Consider the following 26,673-nt stretch of genomic DNA (forward strand, 5'->3'; position numbering starts at 1 on the left):
CACTGCTACTTTGGGTCCCTTCTGGGAGCCACGACTCTTTTTGCCACCTTCGTGTCTTGCCAGTCGACATTCATGGCTGCTGATCTGACTGGTTTACACATGTACAGCCCCAATATCTGCAGTGTGGACTCTCTCACAGCTCCTGTGGGCGTGGCAAAACATTGCCAAGCATTGCTTCACTCGGCTTTTGCCAACCCTTTTGACAGCCGTCCTCTGCCTCTGTGCTTTCACGGTTGCAGGTGGTTTCTCTTCGTCCATATCGTCCGGCATTGGCAATGAAGTACTGCTCAACGGCACCAACTGTGCTGCTCTTAGAACGATTGTATCTGGTATAGACTCACTCCACATCGTCCGGCCCTATCTTGCACAGTTAACTCGTTCGGCTGCGAACTATGCGCAGCAATGTTACTCTTCTGATTCGCCCGGCATGTTCGATTGTACACACTTTGCTCAAGGCCACCTCCCCACCATAGTGGACACCCAAGCCCCCTGTCCTTTCAGCAATAGCAGTATTTGTCGAACCAACTCCTCTAACATACGCCTGGATACTGGGTATATTGACCTGAATGAAGACTTGGGTGTAAATGCACCCCCAGAAAACAACATCCTTTTCAGGGCAGTCTTGCAGTGTTCACCTTTGGAGACCCAGGGTTATGCAGAGCCGATAAAGGGATTACACGATAACTATACCATGTACAATTATGGAGCCTCCTCTTCCGGAACCAATTTCACGTATTTAGTCGAAAATCTGGATTCGCAGTATAACAAGCAGCCTGAGAACATGTGGCGCGGCGTAGGTACTAATTTCATTCTAAAGTGAGTCTCGTTTTTGTTCTCTTGTTTTCGAATTAGTTTCGCTCTGGACACTGACAATGTTCCGCTGCATTAAGCGAACTGAGCACTCAGGTGCAACACCACCAGGAATGGGAGGATAATGAGAGTTTTTCCCCAATCCCTGGCCTCTTCGACCCTGACGGAGACATTGTCCTGATTTTCCTCAGCTCAAACGGAATTGAATTCTACGACAAAACAAGCGACCCTTGGTATCGTGCAACTGTCCCAGGGGATAAAGTCTACGAGCTAAGCAAGAGCGAGAAATTCGTGATATACCAGCCAGAAGAGGCAGCCTCGCCTATGGGCTGTGTCAAACAGTACCAGTTCTGCAATCCCTCACAGTCGAGCGACAATTGCGGGCCTCTTGCCGGTTGGTACGACGCGGCACTTGAAGCAGCGCACTTATTCGGCATGGCAACAAAGGACATGGAGGATGGAATCGATCCGCCCACGAACAAACCCATGGCTTCCCGCTACATGTGGCTCCTCGAGGTATTGAGCCTTGGCCAAGCCAGCATCGATAAAATTATCATGGATCTAGGCCCGGATGCTCTGACCTCCCCCAAGTATCTCAGCAGCGGGATCATGGGACCGCTCCCAACTAACCAGTGGCAGCTTGACGTCCGCTACTGGTGGGCCACGTATCTAGCAACTCTGCAGGCGGCGGTTGTGAACACGGCTCACGGTCCAACGGATCTAGCGCTTGATCCTTACATGGTGCTGCCATTCAACTCTCACGCGCGGGACATATGCAACAACCAGGTAAGATGTCTAATCGTGTATATCTTTGGTATTAAGCTGACACAAAGCGTTCAAATCCTTGTAGAAGATCCGCAGTACCAAGCATGTCTCCTTCAGCCTTTTCGGCCTTTACTTCACCTTGGTCACCGGCGTCCTGATCATCGTCACATCTTACATCTTGGAGCCCATCTTCGAATGCCTCTACCGTCGTCGAAAGTACAGGGAGTACACATTCCTCGAATGGTCCGCATCAGAGACACTTCAGCTCCAGCGCATCGGGTTCCAGGGGGTTGGTTCCGGCACCTGGTCTGGCTACACGGATAGCATCCCCAGGACAAAACAGGGCGAGGTCATTGCAAGCCTGGCGTTGGAATATTCTCCGGAGGCGGATGGCAGGGATGGTGGTCGTGGGAGCCCAGAGAAGATGAACAGCAGCATGACCGGCGCCGGAGGCACAGCCAGTCGAGACGAGGAGACTGATGTGGCCTCCTTGGATGACCTGCTCGACGCGTCAGGGTCTCAGAATGGCTCAGAGGATGGCTCAGACCCAGCTTCGCGTTGGCCATCCATATCAGGAGCTATGATAGAGCTTCACGGGAACAGTTGTGGTTCTGGATCAGAGCTCACTACGCGGGGACCGGCCGCCGGGGATGTCTTCAGACCCGACACCTAAGGTCATACCAACGATGGGGCAGGCAAGAAATGGACTGCAGACGCAATCGACCAAGCACTGCAGACCTGGGACGGATCGGTTCTACCTTCAAGGTGGATACCGGAAACTGCTGGACAGGAGACTTTGGGTTGCCGTCCAGTTCTTCAGTTTTTGTTTTAGGTCTCGACTTGTCCATTTGCGCGTCCTTTGATTGATGCGTGCATGTTGATTAATGTTGTGCAATATTAGGGGGCAAAAGTTGTGCAGTGAGAAGATTGTGACTGGTTGCCTGGCACTTGGTCGTCTGATATACGATGATGCTTGATCACATATAAAAGTCTGGGAAAATGTCTCGGCCATATTGGAATTTTTCGGTACTTGACTGTATGAAGTGGATGTGAATGTCCCCTTCTGTCACATGCAAGCTGGACCCCATTTGTCGAATCGAACCAGGGGTTGGAGGGGTGGTGTGTTGATCAGTTGGCCCAATGTGGACTTTGTATGGTGCGCTGCAGGGCTTTTGGACGGGCTGGACGGGAACCTGGAGGGGCAGTCCCTAGTCCCACCCTACCCTGAAGGAGATGCCTGCGAGGTAGCGAAGGCAAGGTGGTATGACGAACTCGCAACACGGTCACGCAATCGCGGCAGGAAAAGTTGAAAGACCTTAGACGTATCACGACGAGGGCCAGGCCAGCCTTTTGTCTGTCTGTATGTACACAGCAGATATGACGTGTCTAATAAGTGCCCAGGCGAGACAAGTTCTTGGTCCTCCCGCTGCTAGCCGTCGCTCGGCCTCGCCGCGGGGCAAACTCAAGCCATGTCTTCCCACACCAACGTCCCATCTTTGCTGCTGAGATTTTACCATTGCGGCTTACTGGCCTGCTTCTGTTATGTAACAGATCATTTATACTGACTAGCAGCTCGACCCACGGTTGCCCAACCTCTTTGCCCTTCTTCTCACCCGTCTCTTTCTTCCGCTTTGCAAACAAACCACCTTCTCGCCAGGCATATACCGCCCGAACCCCTTGGACCTCTCCCACTCGTTTGTCACGTCTGGCTGCCCGTCCGCATCATGGCAACCACCAATGGAACCCCCACGAACGGTGGTCTTTCCAGCATTGCCGAGCCGCTGCTGAAGGCTCTGGGCAAGGGAAATGAGGAGATTGGAGTCCCAGATGCGACCAGGCTGATCGGTCACACCCCACTGGTGCGGTTGAACAAGATCCCCCAGTCCCTGGGGATCAAGGCAAATGTCTACGCAAAGGTCGAGCTCGTCAACGCCGGTGGCAGTGTCAAGGACCGCATAGCCCTGCGGATGATCGAGGAGGCCGAGAAGAGCGGCAGAATAAGGCCCGGCGACACGCTGATCGAGCCTACGAGCGGAAATACGTGAGTATAATGCTGCTCCCGTCTTCGAGCACGCCCGAGCAATTCTGGTGAGAGCGGCACATGCTGACTGTGTTTTGGGTGGCTGTAGCGGAATCGGCCTCGCCCTCGTCGGCGCTATCAAGGGCTACAAGACGATCATCACGCTCCCGGAGAAGATGTCCGCCGAGAAGGTCTCGGTCCTGCGCGCCCTCGGCGCCACCATCATCCGCACGCCCACCCAGGCCGCCTGGGACAGCCCCGAGTCGCACATCGGCGTCGCGAGGAGGCTGCAGAAGGAGATCCCCCGAGCCCACATCCTGGACCAGTACACCAACGTCGACAACCCGCGCGCCCACGAGTTCGGCACTGCCGAGGAGATCTGGGAGCAGACCCACGGCAAGGTGACGGCCGTCGTCGCCGGCGCGGGAACCGGCGGCACGATCAGCGGCATTGCGAGGGGTATCAGGAAGCACAGCAAGGACGTCAAGATCATTGCAGCCGACCCGTTCGGCAGTATTCTCGCCCTGCCAGAGGCTCTGAACCAGGGCGAGCTCGCGAATGTCTCGTACAAGGTGGAGGGCATTGGCTACGACTTCATCCCCGACGTGCTGGACCGCGAGATAGTGGACAAGTGGTACAAGACAGAGGACCGCGAGTCGTTCATGTACGCGCGCAGGCTGATTGCTGAGGAAGGTCTGCTCGTCGGTGGATCGTCTGGGTCCGCCATGGCGGCTATGGTGCGCGCTGTGCAGGACCTCAACCTCGACGAGAAGGACACAGTGGTCGTGGTCCTCCCAGACAGCATCAGGAGCTACCTCTCCAAGTTCGCGGACGACGACTGGCTGGCCGCCAACGACCTGCTGCCGTCCGTCAACGGCGCCGAGGTCGAGGCCGCCGCGCAGAAGAAGAGGAGGGCGAGCGACCCCTACGGAGGCGAGACGATCAGGTCCCTGAGACTCAAGCCCGTGACGAGCGTCCTGAGCACGCAGGCCTGCGCGGACGCCATCGAGACGATGCGGGACAAGGGCTTCGACCAGCTGCCCGTCCTCTCTCCCACGGGCGGCAAGCTCGTCGGTCTGGTGACGCTGGGCAACCTGCTGTCGTACATCTCGAGCGGCCGCGCCAGCGCGACCAGCCTGGTCAAGGACGTCATGTTCGACTTCAGCAAGATCGACGAGGTGGTCACGGACCCCAGGGACATCCTGACGGCCGAGGAGGCCGCGAGCAAGAGCAAGAAGCAGAAGCGGCACTTTGTCGAGATCACTCTGGACACGCCCCTCACCATCCTCAGCAAGTTCCTCGAGTACAACAGCGCCGCGGTCGTGACCGAGGACAAGGACAACGGGGAGGGCAAGAAGCCCGTCGCCGTGGTCACCAAGGTCGACCTCCTGACGCACATGGTCAAGCAGTCCAAGAAGACCCCGGCCAACGGGAGTCCCGCCTAATTTGACGATTCTGGGTTTTACTAGCATGTACATGGGCGTTATCAGGGGGGCGGGTCTGGGTTTTTCCAAACATGAGCAGAGCTATTCACAAGACACAGACAGTGTCGGCGTCGGCTGGCCTAGACTCAACATCTACGGGCTCGGGAAAGGGAAAATATAGACCAGACAGTCTAGATTCAACCATGCAGAATGGCGCCATTTAGTTATTGAGGCCTTTAGAAATAGCGCGCATATGGCATAATTCAATGCCTTTATACTCAGACTGAGCACCAAACGAGCAAGTGACATTACCAGTTGTGAAGGTCTGAACATCAACGTCGAAGATTCACGCATGTGGCATTAGACGTGGTATCGCAGTAGGGATTATGATTAATTAGACACCGGTATGTATGGCGCCTAGTTTCTGGCGTGCTTCCGATCTCCTTGCCAGGCAGATATCCTGCTCCCAATCCAGGTCCACCACGCGTCGGCGCCGGGGCCGTCCCCGGTGATGTTGCCGCTGATGACATCGACCTCGGTGTCGAACTCGCGCATCTGGTCGAACTTGAACTCGGCGCTCCCGTACTCGCCCAGCCAGTCGTCCGCGTCGTCCGAACCGGCACCGAGGTCGCCGCCGGCGTCGGCACCCGAATCGAGCAGGCCCTTGCTCCGGGTGCGGCGTATGCGGCCGAGCTCCTTCTCGAGGCTGGTGCGGACGAGCTTGGCGGGCAGGGCGGTGAAGAGGTCGGTCTTGTTGGCGGCGACGAGGAGCGGGATGGCGTAGGGGGCCTTGCTGGTGGCGGTGTTGCCCATGCGGCGCTGCAGCGCGAGCAGCACCTCGTACAGGTATGACGCCGTGTCGGCGAGGACGTCGGGCTCGGCCAGGGCGGCGGCGTCGACGACAAAGACGACGGCCTTGAGCCGCGTCGACTGCGTGCCCTCGAGCGTGAGGCGCCCGTGCGCGTAGTGCCGCAGCTTGCCGTGGCCCGGGGTGTCGACGAGCAGGAACTTGGAGGCTGTCGCGCCCCCCGCGTCGAGGTCGTCGCGGAAGGAGGAGGGCCCGCCGTCCTCGCTGACGGCCAGCTCGACTGCGGACCAGGTCTGGGAGGTGTGCGTCTCGGAGGGCGAGCCGCGGCGCTCGAGGAGGGTGTGCAGCGAGGTCTTGCCCGCGCCCGAGGGCCCCGTGAGCAGGACCGAGGGGAGCACGGTGTAGGTCGTTGACTTGGTCACCCAAAGGTGCATCAGGATGGGCACGAGCAGCACGATCAGCCCGCCGATGATGAAGACGGGCGCCGAGGGCGTCATGATGAGCTCGACGAAGTGCTTGAGGGCGTCCATGGTGGGCGGTCGGTCGGGCAAGAGAGGTGGTGAGACCTGTCCTTGTGCTTGTGCTTGTGCCCGCCGACGGGGCTTGAAGGCCAGAGGCAAGAGGTTGGAGGACGAAGGCTGGAGGCTGGAGCTACAGCTGGACGTGGTCGAGGAAGTGTAGGGCAGCCAAGAGATAAATACAGATCGCCTGTGCTGGCTGTACTTGGTCGGTCACACTCGAGGTAGTCCCCACTAATCAGGCCGTGGAAGACAAGGCTTCCGGTTGGTGTGTCGTATGTTGGGTCGTATGTTCACGAGGTTGCCCCGGAGGATACAGATACTCGACTCGACATGACAGCAGGACGAGTCCATCTGCTATCGATACCGATAAAAACGACAGGGACCATGAAGGAGCATGGAGAAGTCGGGCTGCAGGGGTGACGCCGGCTGGCGCTAAGATAAAATGCAGCGTCGTCCTTCCCTGCCAGCCTGCATACATGGTAGTAATAAGTTGGCCTGCAGTGTAGCAATTAATAAGTGTTGGCTGTGTAGGTCGGTCGGCCTGTCTGGCAAGTCTGGCGACTGAGGGTGGTCTGGTCTGCATGCACTGCCATCCCAACTCCGTCCTTCTTTTCAAAACTCCGCCAGCTTACCCACCCGTCAGCTCTTTTCCTATGATTGTATGTTCGTTCTATTGATCCGTTGACTTGGATCTGTAATAATATTGCTGCCCTTCTGGTGCACCCTGTCGCTCATCGTGGCTTGAGCATTCTGTAGCACACAGTCAGTACAGACCGTTGCGCATTGTCTACCCCGAGGCTTCCAGAGTCTTTGACTGGTCCGCGACCCCCGATCGAATTACCTCCAAGCCGATTCTACAGCAGCGCTCAACACCACAGGCGAGACTGGCTACCATCGAGGGCGACCACGAGCCCAAACTCGACCATCAGACGGCCGTCATGGCCAGCAAGGAAACCCACAGCTCCGGCGCGCCCATACAGCCGACGCCCAAAAGCACAAGGGTCGACCCCCAGGTCAACTCGGACCTGGAGTTGGGGAGCTTGCCCAATGGCAACGGCAGTGGGAATGGCAAGGCCGATGGCGAGGTGGACACGGACATAATGCAGATCGCGAGGATCGGCGACATACCGGCCATGGAGGCGCTGTTCGAGACAAAAGAATACGATGCCACCTATGCGGATGATGAGGGTATCACTGCACTACATGTATGCCAGTACCTGCCGCCAGGCACACGACGCACAAAGTGGCACCCCTGAGCTGACATCTCCCTCTCTTTCCAGTGGGCCGCGATCAACAATCAGTACGCCATGTGCAAGTTCCTCATCGACCGAGGCGCCCCGATGAACACGAAAGGGGGGGAATCGGTCGCAACGCCGCTGCAGTGGGCGGCCCAGCGCTGCCACTACTACACCGTCCACCTGCTCCTGCAGCACGGCGCCGACCCCTTGGTCACCGACGCGCAGGGTTACAACACGTTGCACATAAGCACGTTCAACGGCAACGTCCTGCTGCTCACCCTCCTCCTGCACACCGGCATCCCCGTCGACGTCCTCGACAGCTACGGGCACACGGGGCTCATGTGGGCCGCCTACAAGGGCTTCCCGGCCTGCGTCGACCTCTACCTGCGCTGGGGCGCCAACGTCCACGCCAGGGACGAGCAAGGCTTCACCGCGCTGCACTGGGCCCTGGTCAAGGGGAGCCCCGGCTGCGTGCAGAAGCTCATCGAGTACGGCGCCGACCGCTTCGCCAAGACCGGCACGGGCAAGACCCCGGCCATCACGGCCGAGGAGCTTAAGACGCTCCCCGCGTGGCACAAGGCCCTCAAGGAGTGCGGCTACGACGAGGACGGCCACCTGATCACGCCGAGCTTCCCGGGGGCCAGCTACCTGGTCAAGGACAGGAGGGGGTTCGTCACCAAGTTCACCTTCCTGTTTCCCTTGTTGATCGTGTGGAGCATGGTGGGCATCATGGCCGGCTTCCCGGTCTTCGCCGGGGTGCCTATAGCCCTGGCCGTTGGGTATGTGTTGCAGGAGGTCGCGAAACGGGTCCTGACTTTTGCGCCGCCGGACATGCGCCAGTTCCAGCGGACGCCCTGGATGGCGGGCATCTTCTCTGCGTCTCTGTTCCTGGTGTCCCTGAGATGGTTCCTCACAGTCTTGCCCGCCACGACATTCCGAGCCGGTGAGCCACTCTTCTTCGTTCATTGGCTGTGTAGCAATTTTACTGACTCCAGCAGACGCTGAACACCGTCACCTCCTGATGAACCTGTGTCTGGCCGGTTTCATTGGGCTTTGCGCGTGGTTCTACTACTGCTGCATGGTCTTCGACCCTGGTTTTGTGCCCAAGATGAACGGCATCGCCGAGCAGAAAGCCGTCATCGACGAACTGATAGGTCTCTGGAAGTACGACGATGCGAACTTCTGTGTGCAGTGCATGATCCGGACGCCCCTGAGGAGCAAGCACTGTCGGCGGTGTCAGCGATGCGTGGCGCGACATGACCAGTGAGTAACAGCGTCGAGAGCATGCCCACAGAGTCAGAACTAACCCGAAGTCTTAGCCACTGCCCGTGGGTCTACAACTGTGTAGGCGTCAACAATCACCGGCACTTCTTCCTCTACCTCATCAACCTGACCCTGGCCATCTTCATGCTGGATGGCATTCTTTACTACTACTACACAGCTTCCATGGCTTCTGCATCCGACCAGTGCAACATTTTCGGGCCCACGATTTGCCAGATCATCAACACCGACACGTACACCGTCCTACTCGGCTTCTGGGCTAACCTACAACTCACTTGGGTTGGCATGCTTCTCTTCGTGCAGTTCATACAGGTCGCCAGGGCGATGACCACATATGAGAACATGTTTGGCGTCAATCATGTTGCAGCGAGCTCCCTCACATCTGCCTTCACCTCGACCGGTGCGCCTCTCGATCCGACCCACCCCGACGCGATGCCGCCGTCCGGGGCCGCGGCGCAGTCAGAAGCAGCCGGCCACGGCCACCACGGCCACAAGCACGGCGGGGGCAGCTTCTTCAAGAGCATGAGCAAACTCCTGGGCGTGGACGCCTTCGTCGAGACGGCCACGGGCCGGGGTGCGGCGGCGGGCGGCAAGAACAAGAGGCGCAAGGGCAAGAATCCTTACAGCAGGGGGTGTATCACGAACTGCAAGGACTTCTGGTGTGACTCGGCGCCGATGTTTGGGCAGCGCGAGAGCGGCACCGCAATGCTGAGCGGGGAGGTCGTCAACTACGCCGCCATGTACGAGACGCCGAGCCTCATGCAGATGATTGGCAGGCGGAGAGGCGCGTACGAGGCCGTGGCGGGCGAGGAGGTATGAGCTGGGGGGTGATGACCCGAGGAAGACACTCGTGGTGGTGCAGGGAGCAGCCTGGGCCATGTCGAGGCTTTTGCCGGCTGGCGGTTCCGTGACGATCTCATGGTTGTTTGTTTATAGCGAGCCATGCATTGCGTTGGGATAGGGACGGGGCGCGGACACCTTTTTAGCCGGCTGGTATAAGGACCTCATGACAGTATAGACTACATGACACGGTGGGAATATAGTGTCACTCTACCTGTTACACATGTGCAGTGATCCGAGTGTCCTGAGGCTGGGACTTCATTTTCTCCATCGCCCACCGCATACTCACGGGCCGCCAACCACACACCATTGCATGTGGCTGTCCACAAGAGAGTTCCGAATTCTGTAAAGAGTACTTTCAAAAACATGACCCGCACATATGACTGCTTCGTGGTGAGGGCTGTTGGCTGGCCTGCGCTCGGTTGGATCCACGGGGTGGGGTTAGTCTAGAGGATGGCACGTCAGCCTTCCTGCTCTTTGCGGCAACTTGGCGACACAAGCAAGACCGTAATATTGTTCTCATTCTTCCCCTCCCTCAACTCACCGGGAACAACCCAGAGTACATATTCAAAGCTTCTCCGACCCTGCTCTATTTTTCTTGAACGGGCAGGTGCTTTGAATCTGAACTTCGGAGGGTCCAGCGTTGGCGAGTTGGGCAGGGTTCCAGGAAGCCTTTTTTCTGTGCTCATCGCAAGTAGCGGCTTGCACTGTCTGTCATTATCAAGATGCCTTCAATCACAAAATATTTGACGGACGTGTTGTATAAGAAGGAAGGTGAGGGGAATTACGCCCATATTGTCCCACAGACTGCCACCTCCGGTCTCATTCAGTACTGACATGGACTCGTCAGCCGAGGCGCCACCGCCCATCACGACCTCCACGGTCGTATTATTACTCGTGAGCCAAATTCCACACACACTCACACATCTGACTTCCCAACGCGCGCTGACCCGCCCTCACAGGTCCTCTACACCCTCCTCTACGTGGTCCCCTTCTACCTCTCCCCAAAGACCCGGCCCTCGCCCACGCTGAGCCGCGACGCGCCGCACGTCGTCCGCGCGCGCATCGCCTCCGTCACGCTCACCTGCGCCGCCGCCTCGCTCACCACCCTCGCCGTCCTCACGCGGGTCGGCGGGCACGGCCTCGGCGCCGCGCTGCACGCCCTGGGCTACTGGCCGTTGGGGCTGGCTGAGGCCCTGAGGGCCCTGCTGTTGACGGCGCTGCTGTTCCTCGGCCCGCTGTTCGAGTCGCTCGTCGTCGAGGGGGGATGGAGGGACTGGGCTACGCTCGAGCCTGTCAAGGAGGTCCTGCGGGAGATGACTGCGTGGAGGAACATCGTCGCTGTAGGTCTCGCCCCTTACTCATCATCCCCCCTCTTCCCTCCACTCCTCCCAAGTGTCCACACAATATCCCTCGCTAACCATCCCCCTGTGCAACCACAGGGCCCCTTAACCGAGGAAGTCCTCTTCCGCTCCGCCTCGGTGCCCCTGATGGTCCTGGCGCGCACCCCTCTCGCCCGCACAATCTTCGCCTCCCCGCTCGTCTTCGGCCTCGCGCACGTCCACCACCTGTACGAGTTCCGCGTCACGCACCCGGGCGTGCCCCTCGCCGCGGCGCTGCTGCGCTCCGTCTTCCAGCTCGGCTACACGACCCTCTTCGGCGCCTACGCCACCTTCGTCTTCCTGCGCTCGGGGAGCCTGCTCGCCGTGTTTGGCGTGCATGTGCTGTGCAACTGCATGGGGCTGCCGCGCGTCTGGGGAAGGGTCGAGGGCGTGGACCGCGCGCGCGGCGGGGAGGCGGTCGCCCTCTCGCGGGGGTGGTCTGTTGCGTATTACGTGCTGCTGGTTGTTGGGGCCGTGGCGTGGTGGCGGCAGCTGTGGGCTTTGACTGAGAGTGGGAGTGCTCTGGTCGCCATGTGAGGGTACTTGCCGGTATAGGGCACGGATTTATACTTGCTGGTCCTGGAGTGTCATTGGAAACCAAGTGATCGAGCCTCGTTCACGTCGATACCTGGGTGGTTCATCATGGCTCGGAGGAGAATAATGACTTCCCAGCATAAATCTACCGCACTTGGGTTGAACAATAATGCTTCATGGTATCGGTCTTCTTCATGTGAATCATCCGTGATTCCATTTTCATATCTTACGAATACCGTCGCCCAAACACCGCCGATCTGCGTCATGTGTGGGAAGATCACCATGTTACTGCTACTCCTTATGAGGTTGGGGGCGGAGGCCGAGAACATGTCAATACCTGCTCTCTTTACTCTCCCGGCATTTTCTCCATGTTTTTGCTCGTGGAAAATCCTAGCTAGTCTCGAGAGCAGCTTCTTGGGATAGAGTTCACATAGTACCTAGCAGTACCATATGTATCCTCCACGACCCTTGTCTACATTTGTTACTCTACGAGCGGCGTTCTTCAGTCAGACGTGACCCCTTGCCACTAACAAATCACTCCATGTACAAATTGGTCCATCAGAGGGTCATGTGATACATCGGAGCCACTAAGTCAAGCAGCTGGAGCGCAGAGAATGTCGTGATACTGTGGCTTGACGACAAGAGTGTCACACATTCACCCTCTTTGATCGTCCACCTTCCCGAGACATTGACCCAGGTGGCATGCGAGTCATCCTGGCACAAACACAAGAGCCTCAAGGGCCCGCAGACGTCACTTGGTAGAGAAGTTGGGCCATACACTACAAGTCTTCTCCACCCTGGGCTCGATCACAGCGCAGCATAGACCATATGTAGGGTTGATACCACAGTAGCATTAAGTTTGTCTCGCGCAGTCCCCTTTTTCCGGCTCAGCTAGAGTACAAGTACAGTAGGTATACAGGATAATAGCACAGTACTATTAAGTCCCCCATAGGATTTTTTCTTTATGTTTTGCGCCAACGCACCGGCACGTTCAAGCCGGGCGGGCAGATGTGAGCCGCATCCCACCCATTTCCAAACCATCACTTCACTGAGCCCCTGTGTGGCTTGAAAAGTTGAAAGCCATCAAAGTAAAAACATCACCCATCGCACCAGTACCCCTTGCTCCACGGGGGGAAGATAAGAAAACCCATTCAAAAACACCGTTTCCCCGGTGCAGTCCCAGTAATGTTTTGGTCTATAATTGGCCCGTCCATGAATGCAAGAAGCCCGGTGGGAAAAGACAGTTCCCATGTTTGCGCCATGAACGACCCCAACTAGACAATGACTCGAAAAGAGAAAAGGAAAAAAGGTATGTATGTGTGTGCTCGCGCGCGTGCTGACCGGGGGAGCTCAGAGCCCTTCTTCTGCACCCCACGTTTAAGTAATACCCAAATGTCCTGCCGAATTCTGGTAGGCAAAAGCGGTCCCTCGTCTGACCCGATCCGGGGCCCGGAGCAATGTTCCAAACGCTGATCAGACAAAATAAAGCAAACGGTGAGCCTCTTCAGGCATGTGAAACATAAGATATAGACAGCTCCAGTCGCCGGTACATAAACATGGATCAAGGAAATGTGATGGAACCGAAATGGGACATCGGAATAGTGTAGATGAAACATATCGAACTGCGCGCGTGCAGACGATTGTCGAAACATAGTGGTTGAGCTCAACTTTTGAGCTTATTTGAAGTTCGCCGGCCTTGGGAAAAGGGCGTACTGGCCTGGAGGAGGGGGGCTGGAGCTCAGAGTCCTGGAGCGGCCACGGCCGACCGGGCGCTTGGCCGAGTGCAGCTTGTCGAGGTCCGGGTCGCTGCTGTGGTTCCCGCGGCTCAGAGGCTTCGAGTCCATCGAGTTCAGAAGACCAGCGATGCTCTGGGATCGGGCGTGGTTCGGCACGGCAGTGGCGGCTTGCGAGACCTCCGCGTCCTCGGTCGAGATGGCCCGTGGCGCGTCGTCCTTGGGCAGGTAGTCCTCGATGTTGACCGAGCCGGTGCTCATGGTCATGCGCGTGTAGTCGGTGTTGGTCGAGGACGTCGTGGAGATGTGGCGGTCAAAGTTGGACCGCGAAGACATGGCGCTCGCAGTGGTCGAGTTGCTAGCCCTGATTGGCACGAACAGGTTCGGACCCTCCGCTGTCATCGTCGGCTCCTCCCACGTCACTGCCTGGCCCAGACCCTCGGTCTCCTCGAAGCGCTCGTTCTGGTGAGCAAGCATTTCTTGCTGGTAGTCAGCCGGGATCAGCATCGACGGCGAAATGACATATCCCTGGGGCTCCTTGGAAGCGGACGCCTGCGAGGTCGTCCGCTCGTGAAGCAAGCGTTGTGACTGGGCACAGTCTCGCCGGGGAAGCGAGAAGTTGGATCGCGTAGGAGACTTCGTGCCAGAGGCTGAGATAGTGGGTGTTATGGCCTCTTGCGCGTCTTGAGCGCTACCCACGGACAGATGGCTACAGGGGCTCAAGGCTGGGATTTCAAAGTGGTCGGACGTCGTTCGAAAAAAGGGCCCATCATCGGTGTCATCTTCGGTGAACAGGAATGTCGGTTCCCTGCCCATGTCAATCGAAGGCCGGTCCCAGTCGTACTCGCAGTCGGCCTCAGCCTCGTGTTCATAGCAATAGTCGACCACATCCTCCCAAATATCTCGAGGAAGTGGGTCTGAATCGTCCTGCGCCTCCTCCATGGCCTCTCTCTCAGCTCGTTGGGCGGTGGCCAAGTCGAAATGACCAAATATCGTAGATTCCCTACTGAGAGTACGGTCATGAGAGCTGTATTCAGATACAGATGCCTTCCGCAAGGCCGGCACAGATTGTGAGCCTCGAAGCGAGGAGTTGTTACTGCGGATACTCGCTCGCGACCTCCGGGGCAATCCATGATGCTCCTCCTCTTCGGGCACGTCAGGCAAGCCGGCTTCGAAGGTTGAGACACTCGCATTGTGCAGTGGACATGTGAGAGGCCAGTTAGGATTCTCCGTCGGTGAAGGCATGAAAATACGCGAGTAACGACGCTCCGCCGTGGCAGTGGGGCTGGATGGCCCCTGCGAAGTTGGCGGTGGGCTCTTCGCTTCCGTATTGAGTTGAAGTGGCGGTGGGAATCGGAACCCGTTCATTGCCTGCGCTCGGTCGCTCATGATGTTCCCTAGGGCTTCGGAATCCCGGCGTGGGACTGATGGGACTGACGGCCGGCTGGAGCTGCGAGGCGGAGGCACAGGAGGCTGGAGGTCCAAGTTCAGATCCAGGCCCGTCGGCGACCGTGGGGGCCTCGGTGGAGGCACGCCAGGAGTCTGATCCTGAGATCGCGAATGTTTGACCATAGGCCTCGGAGGGGATTTGTGCCAGCTTGGTGGGCGAACGACGCTGTTCTCCCGCCTGTGCGGCACAACATGAGGCGCAACGTCATCGTCATCATGAGGGCGAGTAGCTTTGGATGAGAAGTTGGGCACACGCAAATCCTCCGCCTGGATGCCCCTCGACGCCCCCATAGTCGGTATTTCGGAGGCACGAACAGCCGACCACTCATTCTGCGGTGGCACTTGACTCGATCGTTCCAGAGTCGGGACCTGTTCCCGATGTATTTGAGCGACGTGCTGGAAATTGAAAGGGCTCGAGATCTGCGGTCGTTTTTGAGACAATGCTTCCTCAGGTGCTTGCACCGTCCTCCGTCGGTTGAAAATGTTCATGCTGGACAGGCTATGCTCCTTGGTGACGGAAGGCGCCCGGGAACGCTCGCCCGTGCTGTCGGGTGGCATGTCTGTCGACGTGACCAGACTTTCTCTCCTGAGTTTAGTTTTCCGTGTGAATATCGCCTTACCAATTGCCTGGACGCTCTCTGGGCGCTCTCGCATGCTGCTTGTCGTCGAGCGGGTCGAGGACTTCCTGGACAGCGAGAAGGACTCCAGCGTCTGATCCCAGGATGGCCGTCGGTCGAATGATCCGAGAGAGAGCAGAGATGATGACCCAGATGAGGTCGTCTGTTGGCTCACATGTCGCTCCGAGACTGATGCCTGCTTGACCTTGTTGCTCAGGGCTCTGATCCGGGCCGGCGAGGGGGGACCATCAATGGCTGGTTCGAGAAAATCGGCAAAGTGTTCGTTGTCAGAAGCAGATGGGGTGTAATGTTTGTGTGCAGTAGCGTTGTTGTCCTGGTAAGATGGCTCGGGACAAGCTTCACTAATGCTTTTTTTCGTTGCCCTCCGCTGGTTCTGGGAAGACCAGTAACCCCCGGACCCTCCCAATGCTGTCCGCATCTCTCCCGTAATCTATATGACGCGGAGGCGAACAAGGTGTGGTGGTCGGCTCGATGACCGCCGGGGCAGACGTCGTCGAACAACAACCAGGGTTGTCCCGTTCCACTAGTCTGAAAGGCTTCCGACCAGACGGGAATGCTGCTTTTCGCGCTCTGTGCAACCGCGTGTACGAGCTCCACGCCCTACTCGTCTCGTAAGTGGTCTGTTGAGATGCAGAAGGGCTACCAATAGTACCAAGGCCGCACGGGACAAAAAGAAAACTGCTTGTTAGGCGGTGAAGTGTTCTGGTGGTCGGAAGGGGAGGCGACACCCAGTGTAAAAGGAACTGGAGCACTTGTCGCGTGTCGAAACAATTAGGGCGCAAAACAATGCGAGGGCTCAAAAGGATGAATAAAGGAGCAGTGACAGGCCCAAGATATCAAGGATTCTGGCTTGTTATGCAACTCGCGCAAAAGTGTCAGGGGGTATGGGACATTGGCGAATAAACCAGGCGGATTGATCAAAAATGGGGCACTTACTGTCCGATCCGCTCAATTGGAACGGTGAAATTAAAACAGATCGGCACCCAAGGGAGTGCGTGCTTGGAGGATGCCGAAGTCCCAATCCGCTGTTCCTGATGCAACCTCGAAAGTTTGCAAGCTAAGCACTGGGGTATCCCGTCCTGACAAAAGTCACTACGCAAGACACGAGTACCTAGGTGAGGCGGAAAATGTGGTCCTCGCGTGTCTCCTCACGAAGGAAAGACAACGGCGCTGGTGCGTGGCCGAGCCGGCAGCTCTCTGGCCGTTGCTCTGCCCGACTAGGGGCAGGAACCCGAAGCCAAGAAAGTGGTCGAATGCTTCTCGAAGGCCGTGTGGTCGAGGTGTGCAGAAGCGAGGCGGCACAGCAGCACAACCATCACCTCCTTGCAGCTCCCAGCTGGCAATAGTCAGGACGGCCTAGCGCTGATTGGGCCGTGTATGGCAGAGCGGTCGTGCTGCTCTGGCTCTGGCTCATATGTTGGGGATGTCGCCGGGCAAGGGTGCAGCCAGTGGTGAGGGTTGCCGCTTGTCTCGCTGATTCAGGCGCGTACCAAACGAGGTCGAAGAGGTGTCCAGCCGGAAATTATCGAAATTGTGTGCAAATAACCAATGCACCCCGAATCGTGCCACGCAAGGCTGATGGCACTGCTGTCAAACACCTCGTCTTACTATTTTGGGCGGCTAGGTCATGGGTAATTTCCCCAGAGCATATGTACTTGTAGACAACCCGCGAGTCCGTAGGGCAATGTTTTTTTCGGACAAGCCAACAAGCCTTTCGAGAGTGTGGGAGCCAATGTGATAGTGACCGGTCTCGCAGTGAGTCAGTGGGTTGACGGGATGAGTGGGAAGCAGAGAAGCAACCGAAAACGGTCCGCCAGATATCTCCTGGGGTGAGGCCGCGCGATCGTCGTGAAAATATGCCGTTCAGGCTCTGCGAACCGGGTGGTGGTGGTCGGGGCGGGGAGAGGGCCCGCGATGCATGTGAGAAGTCCCGCGAGCTAGACTACTGTACAGACCCAGGCTCGGGGCCAGTGAGAGCTGGGACCGATCGCGCGCAACCAATATGCAGCATGCAATGGACCAAGACGCGAGCAGGAGGCCAATACAGACCACATTCAGCCTATCGCGAGACTGGCTTCCGTTGATACTTTGTTGGGGATTCGAATCCGTACTCCAGTCGAGATCTCTTCCCTGACGGCACTTTCCAATGTGATCGATCAGCGCTGTGAGCTCAAGTGGGAGCGGGCACCGTGGTCAGAGTCCTGGGAGGAGGGTTGAAACTGTCACCGGCACCGCAGCCAGCTGAGAGTGGACAGCAGGGCTTCCTCTAATAGGGGGTTCATACTGCGGGTTCCACTGTCGAGTGGTTCACGGAATCTGGGCTCCATGAAACGGCAGGGGCGTCGGAAACCCGGGCCAGGCCAAAAAACATTGGAGCTGGTGGATTGCTTGCACTTCTCGTGCCCCATTGCCGGCTGCTTGTGTTCGGTTTGCTGTCAAGAACGGGTTCGTTGTCCGTGACCACACTGAATGTAGCGGAACCTCCCAAGGTAGACTCCGAACTAACTTTTTCGAGACATGTGATCCCGAGTGATATGCATAAGCATCTCTGATATCCTCGAAGTGATGTATGTTCTCCTCCCTTCAAATATAATATTGTTCTCATGTCCAGCGTCAAAGTCTCCATCTGCTGTCGTTCTGCCAGTGGGGCATGTTTCTCTCGTCGTACCCAAAGAAGCAGTCGTAGGTAGATACATGGCCGGCCAAACTCGTACTGGTGCTACCGATGCATGGGTTAATTGTGTAGCCAGTCATATAGCCCCGGCTCGTGAATGTGGATCGCCTGTCTTCTAGGACCGGGGCGCGCATGAGGTACAGGGGACCCTGGGACCCTAGGAGTCTTCCCCGCCCGCGACAAGGGACCATGTTGTACGTAGGGTTGATGACAAGAGCTGACAGAGAGGACTCGGTGAGATCACGCTCCATCTGCGCTCTTGCCATGCAGGCTCGTCGACGATCAACATGGCTGTGTCGCTCTACAGTATGTCGAGTCCGAGCTTACGGCCATGCACCAGAAGTGAGATGGATTTCTCTGGAGACTGATCTCGACACTGCCATACTGCGGGAAATTATGGTGAACTGGGCTGTGATTAGGTCAGAGATGGGTGGATGTGTACAAAGATGCCCACGGATGTCCCTGCAATACAAGGTTGGATATAGCTCCCGGGGAGTTGTCCTCTTCACAGAGTTTCAACTGGCCGTCTTCCCTTTTCAGGTCAAGCAGACAAGAACTTTGTCTGTCAGACAGGGAGGACCCGTCCGACATGATAGAGCTATGGGCGAGCCACTTGCGGCGGAACAACAGCCGAGAACGGCGGAGCATGGCTGTTTTCGATTCAGTCACTACATGATGCCCGACAGCATTATGCAGGCCCACAAGCCATCCCGTGTATGTGCCTCATATGAACGGCGAGCCACGGGCAGTACTGCTACCCAGTACGGGTAGACGTGACTCAAGCTGCCTGGCGTTCTTTGTAAACCATGTCAAATCGACTTGGTGCGGGCTTTCGGGGCGTTGCCGGTTCGACAGTCCTGTGTAGGACGGTCTGTTGTCGGTTGCACCACACGGACTGCCCTATGGCCACATCACGTCGATCAGAAACGCGCGGTATTGTTTCTCGACAAAGCGAGAGGCACAGGACGGGATCGACAGCGCTCATATCGATATGTTTCCGGGAGGCTGACAACGCCGCCCGACACCGTGCGATGCCGTCTGGTGGGCACCATTGTTCCCTGCCGGCACCCGGGAACTCCACAACACAAGAGCTCAGGGGATAATGGGCCTGGCCTGGAACCTACTGGGCCTTCCCCGTCGCGTGAGAAGCCCACTACCAAGGGCGGCGATCAGGGTCAAGATCCTCAATTTTCCCTTCTTGGGCCACCGAAGTGAGGCTGGAATGGGGGGAGGGGGGTGCAGGGACCAAGCACGCCTGAGGGTATTGCTGATCCTGCCGGCTAATGGTACGGAAGATTTGGACATCCATAACGCTCTGATGTATAGCACGATCGATCCGTGGTCCTGATGCCCCCTTCAACCAAAACTTCAGCAGGTACGGGCAGGCGTGGTTTTCCATCGTAGCGCCGGTACCCAGATAAGAGAGCGATCACGAAAAGCGAGCATCTTACGACTCAGCTGCGGAGTTTTCGATAGTCATTGCCAAATGATCTGTTCGCCAAGGCGTGCCCTGACACGAGAGCAGCTGGAAGGCCGGCTGCGATTGGCATCTCGACGGTTCGTCCAATCAGTCGGGTGCCGATTAGACACGCGATGACAGGGTCAGCGCTCTGAGCGCAGATGTTTCAGATGGCAACGTCTGGAAACGGATGTTTTTTGCGTGCGTGTTTTGTTGGTAGTGATATCTTGCTGGCACCGCGAACATGGCAGCTTCGTCCAAGAGTCATTGTGGGGCCGAATCGGGCCACGGCCCTTTCGCGGTTTGTATCGTGTGCTGCAAGCTCCTCCTGCCTTGGACTTCTGCTTAGGACGCGCGCCTCTTTCCTTGGACGAGGCGCCGACGCTGGGGTGAGCCTTGTGCACGATCGGTCCATGGACCTGACGTGCTCTCCGTGATCCGGGAGGAAAGGACCTGGGAGCAGTGCTGTGTCGGCCAGGCATGATATCGAAACGGTCCTGCACGCCACGTCAGGGTTTGGAATCTCAATCCTGGGTGCGCTTTCTCGTCGGGGGGCCATCGAGCCGGTGAGCCGAAAAGGAAGCGGTTCGGACCCGTTGTCCTGGTTCCTACCCTCCATCAGCCATTGTGTGACGTCGGAGAGGGTGGGAGGTCGGGCACTACAGGCGCGCTCAGCAGGAGTGAGATCCGTCCGTCAGTCTAAACAAGTGCTGGTGGAGATGAACCCGGCATGCATGGCACAAGGGTGAAGGCGGACTGCTTGGGCTAGCTGACTACAGCAGGTCGCGCGCGGCGTCAGCATGACGACCTTTTTGCTCACCAGGAGCGACATGTACTGTAGTTGCCTAAGTAGGCAAGTAGGTACCTACCTGCTAGGGTAGACTGCCACAGCAGAAGCCACGCTCAATACAGCATAGGTACATAGGTGCCTACCTAGGTACCTAGGTAAGGTTGTAAGCTTTGCGCATCACAATTCGATCCACAGGAAGCGACGAGGACACTGCCTGCCACTTTACCATCCTGCAATGACCCCATCCTGATGCTGTCATTCTGCGCACTGCAATTGCAGCCGAGGGCGGCTGCCCCGTGAGCAATCAGTGCAGCGATTCCCCAGTGTCTCGGGGAATTCCCATCTTGTCATTGCTGGTAATTCGATCTGACGGGTCAAGTCTGGGACCAAGACGAGTACCAAGTGCCTGCTGAAATTGGCCTGATATGCGGTGGCCAGTGTTCGCAAATTCCCGAGAGGGCAAGCCCAGCCCGCCATGCCCGCCTGCAGTGTTTGGTTGCGGGCGAGGTTCAGCACAGACGCCAGCCAGTCCGGCAGACGACGACATGCCTCGCAGTAGACTACCACAGTACAGAAAGCAGTACAGATAGACTAGTAGTATTACATCGTCGCGACCCAGGCCAGCCCAAGCAAACAGCCTGAAAGCAAAGCCTAACAGGGATGCAGGTCCCTCCCCGCCCAGGCCCTGCCCTCCCTCCGCCGTCCTGGCCGTCCTGGTCATGGCCTAGCCTACCCAGCCCACATGAACATGCAAGCCAGGCGCCTGCAATACGACCCGAGGACACCATCGCCCATGTAACTGCTCGACCCCGACGGCTTGTGTGTGCGAGTGGCAGGACAGGGTCCAGTCATTGGAGCTGCTAGCCTCTCGCGGCCCCTGCATGCGCGCGATTGACCAAAGAGGATTGGCCACCGATTTGATGATTGATCCAGGTGTGGGAGGTCTTTCTTCATTCTTCTTCCTCCCTGGAGATTATCCCACTCGCCTGCAGGCACAGGCATGCGTCCGACCTATCAACCCCCCGTGGCACGACAGGTAGACAGGCCGATCATCTTCCTTCTTTCCTCAGCTATCGAAAGATAGACGCCAAGGTGCCCGCCCACGCGCCCGCCCGCGCGCGTCCTGGGCTGCCGCCTGGACCAGTCCTCGTCCCCATCGTGCCCGTCCTGATCCTGCAGCCCTGCTCCTACCGTGCTGAGAGGGATTCGCAAAGCCCCGTAGGCCCGCTTTCTGTGTCCTTGTGAGGCCGGCAGGTGGCAAGGGCCAAGAGCACTCGATTACACAAGGTCCAGAGTGGGCACCAGCGGGTCCTTCGGGGGTCGCCAGCCTGGAATCCCCGCTGCTCCACCAGGCACTTCCAGAGAGGTCCCCTCGGACCTGCTGGGCCAGCTAGACATGCTGGGCCTCAAGCAGGTGCTCTGCCTCCCGGGGTGGAGGTGGGGGGATGGAAGGGGCTGGCTCGCTGGCCGGGACCAGCTGGGAGCTGGGAGCTGGGAGCTGGGCTGCAGGTTGCAGGCTGCAGATGAGTTCCGGCCATGAGGACTTTGCCTGAGCTTTTGTGATCAGTCACTGATCAACACGAGGAGAGAAGAGAAGACGAGGACTGTAGACCGTAGGCACTGCGCCCAACCAGATGACCTGCAGCTCATGTCTGCAGCCTCAGCATCCCGGAGACGATGTGCTTGTCATGAGTGCAGGGACAATTAGACAAGGTATCTATCCATGTAAAGCACAAGGCATCGAAACGACCTGTGCAGAAAATGACAGTGTCCTGACGCGCAGGGCAGTGGCATCGCCACAATAAATCTCGCATGCTGCCTTGCTCGAATCCTCCTGGCGGTCCCGCCATGTCGGATCTCGCTCGCTAAATGTCTTACTTTGGAACCAAGAGAAAGCAGCAGCGTCGGTCCCCAGCCATGTTGCTAGTAGTACCACAGCGGGCGGCCGTCTACCGGTGTGACAAAATCAGGGCGACACGACATATGCGCCTAGACTTAGGCACACGAAATGCACATACAATGTACTGCACACATGCTGCAGCAGCTGCATAACACGACAACCAGGACCTTCAGCTCTGGTGGGTGCTGACGTCTCTCATGTCGAAAGAAGACGACAGACGTCCATAGACGGCCAGACTATCGTGTGAGCTGCGTAATTGTCTACTCGGATGATGCGTCCCACCCGGCGCTCGTCCCCGATGAACCTGCCCGGGCGAGAACCTGCTCCCGTGGACAGGGATCGTGGGTTGTGAGCAACGTCTCGAGTTTCGCCCGCCTCGGGACGCCACCGGTGGTATGGGCTTGCCTGTCCTGTTCCTGACGACCACGAGGGGGCGCGCAAACCCCCCAGTGGGCGTTTTTTTGCTGACGGGCCTCGCCCGTTGCGATTCTTCAACGGGTATGGATCATGCCCAGCAAAGCCCACGGTGGTCCCAGGACCCACGTTCGTTCTCCGGCGAGACTGCTCCCCGTACGAGGCGTTCGCGGGGCTGGGATGTACCCGGCGACGAGCTCTGATATCGATCGAGTCCCAGGCGATTCCCCGGCCCAGGTCTCCCCCAACATGTCTCGCGAGCGGGGCTCGTCACAACGCCCTCACCTTGTCGCTCCCAGCTGCCGCCGGCGGCCAGTTTGCACAGTGAGGTGCAGTAGGTAAAACCCACCATTTTGTGCGCCAAAAAAGCCCGGCTTCAACCAACGTCGCCGACCGGGCTCGATCCGTTGCAAGGCTAGCCTGATCCTCTCTCGCCCTAAAACCTCTTGTCGCTCCCCTGGCGCTAAGTTGACGGAAGCCCGCTAATGTTCGCCATAGGCTTTCCTTGGGTGACAACGTCGAAAGCCACTGCTCGGGATGGCGGGGGGAACCACGGCCTTCACATGCTTACCGCTGCTACGTAATATGCGGTTGCTACTGTGGTACTCGCCTCCGCGGAAGTCGTTCTCCATGGACTGGTGAGCCGGAGCGGCCATCATGCGTGCACTCTGTTTGGGCGGCGTGTATGCGCTGCCTGTAGCATGCCTCGACTTCGCGCTCCATTGGGCCGAAGGGATCGGCGGCACTTGGTAACCCAAAAATCCCAACAATATTCTAGGGCCTCCGCTGAAACTCCCCAGACCTGTCCACCTCCCGAGTACGCCTGGGAGTTGGGTCTGGAAGGGTGGATGGCTGGTCACGAGATCCTACCTGGGTACAGGCCATCTGGGGAGGTTGATTGTTACTGCTGGCTATTCGCTTTTCCATCAAAATTTTCGTGGGATCCAAACCACGGACATCCCTTTTTTTTTCTAGCTCAAGCTCCCCAGTAAGTGATTACGGATGCTTGGTCACAATGTTGGGTTACGTTGCTCGGTCAGACGCTGCCAGCGTTGCAACATCATCGGCTGCTACCCGCCAATGTCCTTGGAGGGAGTGGTTTTTTCTGTTGGTACAATAATAGCCGGTAGTAAGTGCTGATATCAGCATACGGGGCACGGCATAGCAGAAATCGCATATAACTCCCTTGTGACTGGAAACCGGAGTAAGCGTCGTACGAGGGCAACAACAGCGGCACTTATCTCCGACGCCGCAAGGCCGACAATATTGACGATACCCGGGTGGATTGCGCGGAGATGTACCCTTCACTCTTTGGGGCTGAGATTCATACTTTGGGCCGCTGCGCGCCGGAATCTTTTCCGGACACGGACCCCGTGATGGTTTGTCTGCGAGTAACGTTCCCCATGCCTGTAGGCCGTATCGCCGCCATGCGTCTGCAACGACACCCTTGCAACGAGATAAAATTTCGGAAAGATATATACGTACGGTCCATGGAACAAGGTATGGGTGGAATGAGTTCACCACCACTCTTCCAATCTCAAAACTTACCTAGACACGAGAAGGGCACAGCGTTGGCCTGGCGAAAAGTTTCGTCGGTCAGCTTTTGGGAAATGGCAAGGACCAGATCCTCCAAGGCTATGTGTCACGGAATCGCACCACGTGTCTGTTCTTTGTGTTTCATCTATCGTGCAAGTGCTGGATAGATGGAGTTTTCCCAGGGCCAAGGGACGTCTGATCTCAACACTGGTGGACTGCAGCCAGGGGCAAGAGAGGATTGCTTCACAGCGTACTCAGCGCAGTTTCTCTGTCTGGACTTGGCAGCCCGTAACTGTTTCCCTACAGATCTTTGCAAATACCAAGAGCAATTGCTCCTAGAACATGGCATGCAAGGGTTGAACTTGTTCAGCGCCGAGTCAGAGTCCTTCCCCAAGCTCAAGTTCTACAACAGCCAGAACCCTGTCCACCAAGCTTCAGAAAGATGAGGGAGATTCAACTGGGTTGGTCGCGGGAGGGTGTGTGGAGGTTCCGCAGACCCCGTCCGGATCCCGAGCAGCGCTGCAAGAAACAGGAGGAATCACTCAGAAGTTCCTGAGATTACCGGTGATCCGGACGGACTGAGGAGCAAGGGCAACGAGTCGTCGACCACGTTTCGAGGTGCGCTCGCAATCGCTCTCGCGCCATGACCTACGTCGTGGGCTTGAGACTACATAGGTTTCTACCCTGAAAGAAGCTAGGTAAATGAGACCTCATCTATTCATCACATACTCAGCACACTGATGAAAATTTGATGTTAGACACATGGTAGATGTCGAGCGCCGTGTGCAAGAACTCGACTGGAGGCTATGATGCCGGAAGCTCCGGGGACGAGTTGATGCGGTGGATTTGTCCTCTCTTCAAGGAAGCGGAGCTCGTCTACATGAAAAGAAGAAGAATGTATCATTCAACTATGACTCGAGAATCGACCACATGAGAACATGGCACCGTGGTTGGCAGCACTTGAGCTGCTCCGGTCGCGCTTCAGCCGGACAGGAGCGTCAGCTGCTCGAAGCCCACCAGCTTATCTTGTTCGAAACCTACCCAAGATCACGAAAAAAACGTGTGTGGTGTATTGCGGAACTTCAAAGATAACATCATCCCAAAGCAGTCAAGAGTCGCTTGTAGTATGGCATGGTGGGTTGCAGTGTAGAGCAAGAAACTATCCAAAAGTCATGCTGAACTCAGTCAGACGCTGCCAGGAACTTTTCAGGCGAAGGATCTTGTTTACCATCCCTGTTATGTCTCAAGGTGAGAAATCAAAGCTGTTGTAAATGGTGTTTGCCACCTGGTTGGCTGAAGCATAGCTTCCCGCACGCTGCTGCCTGGCGCTCATTGCAACGCGTCGTATCATCCTCACATGTACACTTCTGTCGTGAGAAGACGGGACAACAGTCCTCTCTTGACACGCAACAAGATACAAAAAGAGAAATTTAACATACACACACATACACCGCGAGAATGCCAACCTCACCTCAGAACCCTGTGATTCCCACTGAAGCCGCTTCCAAGGCTGAGAACGATGCGACAGCAACAGCATCGACCACAGCCAGCCCTGGACACGAGCCGACAGAGGCAACACAGATAGCCCTTGCGAAAAACTGCGGCGACGAGGCAGGCCTTTTCCTGGCACCCGGGCTCACCATCCCCCGCCCGACCAAGACCGTCGAGTGCAACGTGATGAGCTACACGGACGGCGAGGGCGTCGCCCGGCGGATCTACATGCCAAAGGGGACCGCGGGACTCGCAGGCGCCTTATACACGGCCAAGAGGTTCGACGACCTGGCCAGGTTCCCTGCCTGGGGTGAGTGATGCTGTACTACAGGCTCATCATACCCAAGGCCCTGCTTGTTTGTGTTGGCGTGTATCTATATTCTGCATTCACGGGCTGTTGTTAAGCCGTATCCCATCCTGGTGGCGGAGTCTTTCCTCGACTGTCTAGAGTCATTTCCTTCTTGACACTATGAATGCTTGAGTGTGAAGCTGACGGCGGTGTTGTGATACAAACAACCAGACATACGACGACTGGGAGGCCGACGAGGAGAAATATAGGTATTTACGGGATCAGCTGTGTGACCCGTCTTCATAAGCTGTAACACATACTTGTCTCGTGTCCAGGGGAACTTCACATGAGTGATCATGCGTGACCACTAAGCATGGCGAAGTCTTGTTGGAAAGGAAGCCATTTCTTGGGATACAGCACACAGACGGGAAACAACGAGCACAATCGACACCAGCAAGAGTGAGGTAAAGTGATTTTTTGACAGGTTTGTCTCTAGATACTATCCGGTCTACACCCAAGACCGCATCTAGTCTATTCTTATAAGTAGCCCAGTGCGGGAACGAAGAGAAGAAGCGCTGCACCAAAATGGTGACAAATCCACAACCACCACCCATTAGCACCAACATTGTCTTGACATAGACGAAGGTGGAACAACGTAAAACTTGCGCGACGAATAA

General features: G+C 57.1%; 6 protein-coding genes across 6 annotated transcripts; 4 read left to right on the forward strand and 2 right to left on the reverse strand.

The window, feature by feature from the left end:
* Nucleotides 1-781: 781 nt before the first annotated feature.
* On the forward strand, nt 782-2,248 carry INS49_006901 (uncharacterized protein; the record flags this gene model as incomplete). The annotated part of the gene is made up of 3 exons (XM_043167668.1): nt 782-816; nt 1,002-1,596; nt 1,661-2,248. 3 exons carry the CDS (start codon nt 782-784, stop codon nt 2,246-2,248), a joined length of 1,218 nt encoding a protein of 405 aa, XP_043028812.1.
* A 1,051-nt stretch (nt 2,249-3,299) lies between these two features.
* INS49_006902 (uncharacterized protein) lies at nt 3,300-5,040 on the forward strand (the record flags this gene model as incomplete). Its single annotated transcript, XM_043167669.1, has 2 exons — nt 3,300-3,616; nt 3,705-5,040. The coding sequence occupies 2 exons, from the start codon at nt 3,300-3,302 to the stop codon at nt 5,038-5,040; spliced, it is 1,653 nt and encodes a 550-aa protein (XP_043028813.1).
* A 396-nt stretch (nt 5,041-5,436) lies between these two features.
* On the reverse strand, nt 5,437-6,357 carry INS49_006903 (uncharacterized protein; the record flags this gene model as incomplete). The annotated part of the gene is made up of 1 exon (XM_043167670.1): nt 5,437-6,357. The coding sequence occupies one exon, from the start codon at nt 6,355-6,357 to the stop codon at nt 5,437-5,439; it is 921 nt and encodes a 306-aa protein (XP_043028814.1).
* A 929-nt stretch (nt 6,358-7,286) lies between these two features.
* On the forward strand, nt 7,287-11,626 carry INS49_006904 (uncharacterized protein; the record flags this gene model as incomplete). The annotated part of the gene is made up of 8 exons (XM_043167671.1): nt 7,287-7,553; nt 7,629-8,529; nt 8,585-8,849; nt 8,906-9,680; nt 10,475-10,481; nt 10,558-10,604; nt 10,670-11,050; nt 11,150-11,626. The coding sequence occupies 8 exons, from the start codon at nt 7,287-7,289 to the stop codon at nt 11,624-11,626; spliced, it is 3,120 nt and encodes a 1,039-aa protein (XP_043028815.1).
* Nucleotides 11,627-13,299: 1,673 nt separating this feature from the next.
* On the reverse strand, nt 13,300-15,861 carry INS49_006905 (uncharacterized protein; the record flags this gene model as incomplete). The annotated part of the gene is made up of 1 exon (XM_043167672.1): nt 13,300-15,861. One exon carries the CDS (start codon nt 15,859-15,861, stop codon nt 13,300-13,302), a length of 2,562 nt encoding a protein of 853 aa, XP_043028816.1.
* Nucleotides 15,862-25,674: 9,813 nt separating this feature from the next.
* INS49_006906 (uncharacterized protein) lies at nt 25,675-26,025 on the forward strand (the record flags this gene model as incomplete). Its single annotated transcript, XM_043167673.1, has 1 exon — nt 25,675-26,025. The coding sequence occupies one exon, from the start codon at nt 25,675-25,677 to the stop codon at nt 26,023-26,025; it is 351 nt and encodes a 116-aa protein (XP_043028817.1).
* Between the last annotated feature and the right edge of the window lie 648 nt (nt 26,026-26,673).

Source organism: Diaporthe citri (genome assembly GCF_014595645.1).
Source record: "Diaporthe citri strain NFHF-8-4 chromosome Unknown scaffold_2, whole genome shotgun sequence".
Lineage (NCBI taxonomy): Eukaryota > Fungi > Ascomycota > Sordariomycetes > Diaporthales > Diaporthaceae > Diaporthe > Diaporthe citri.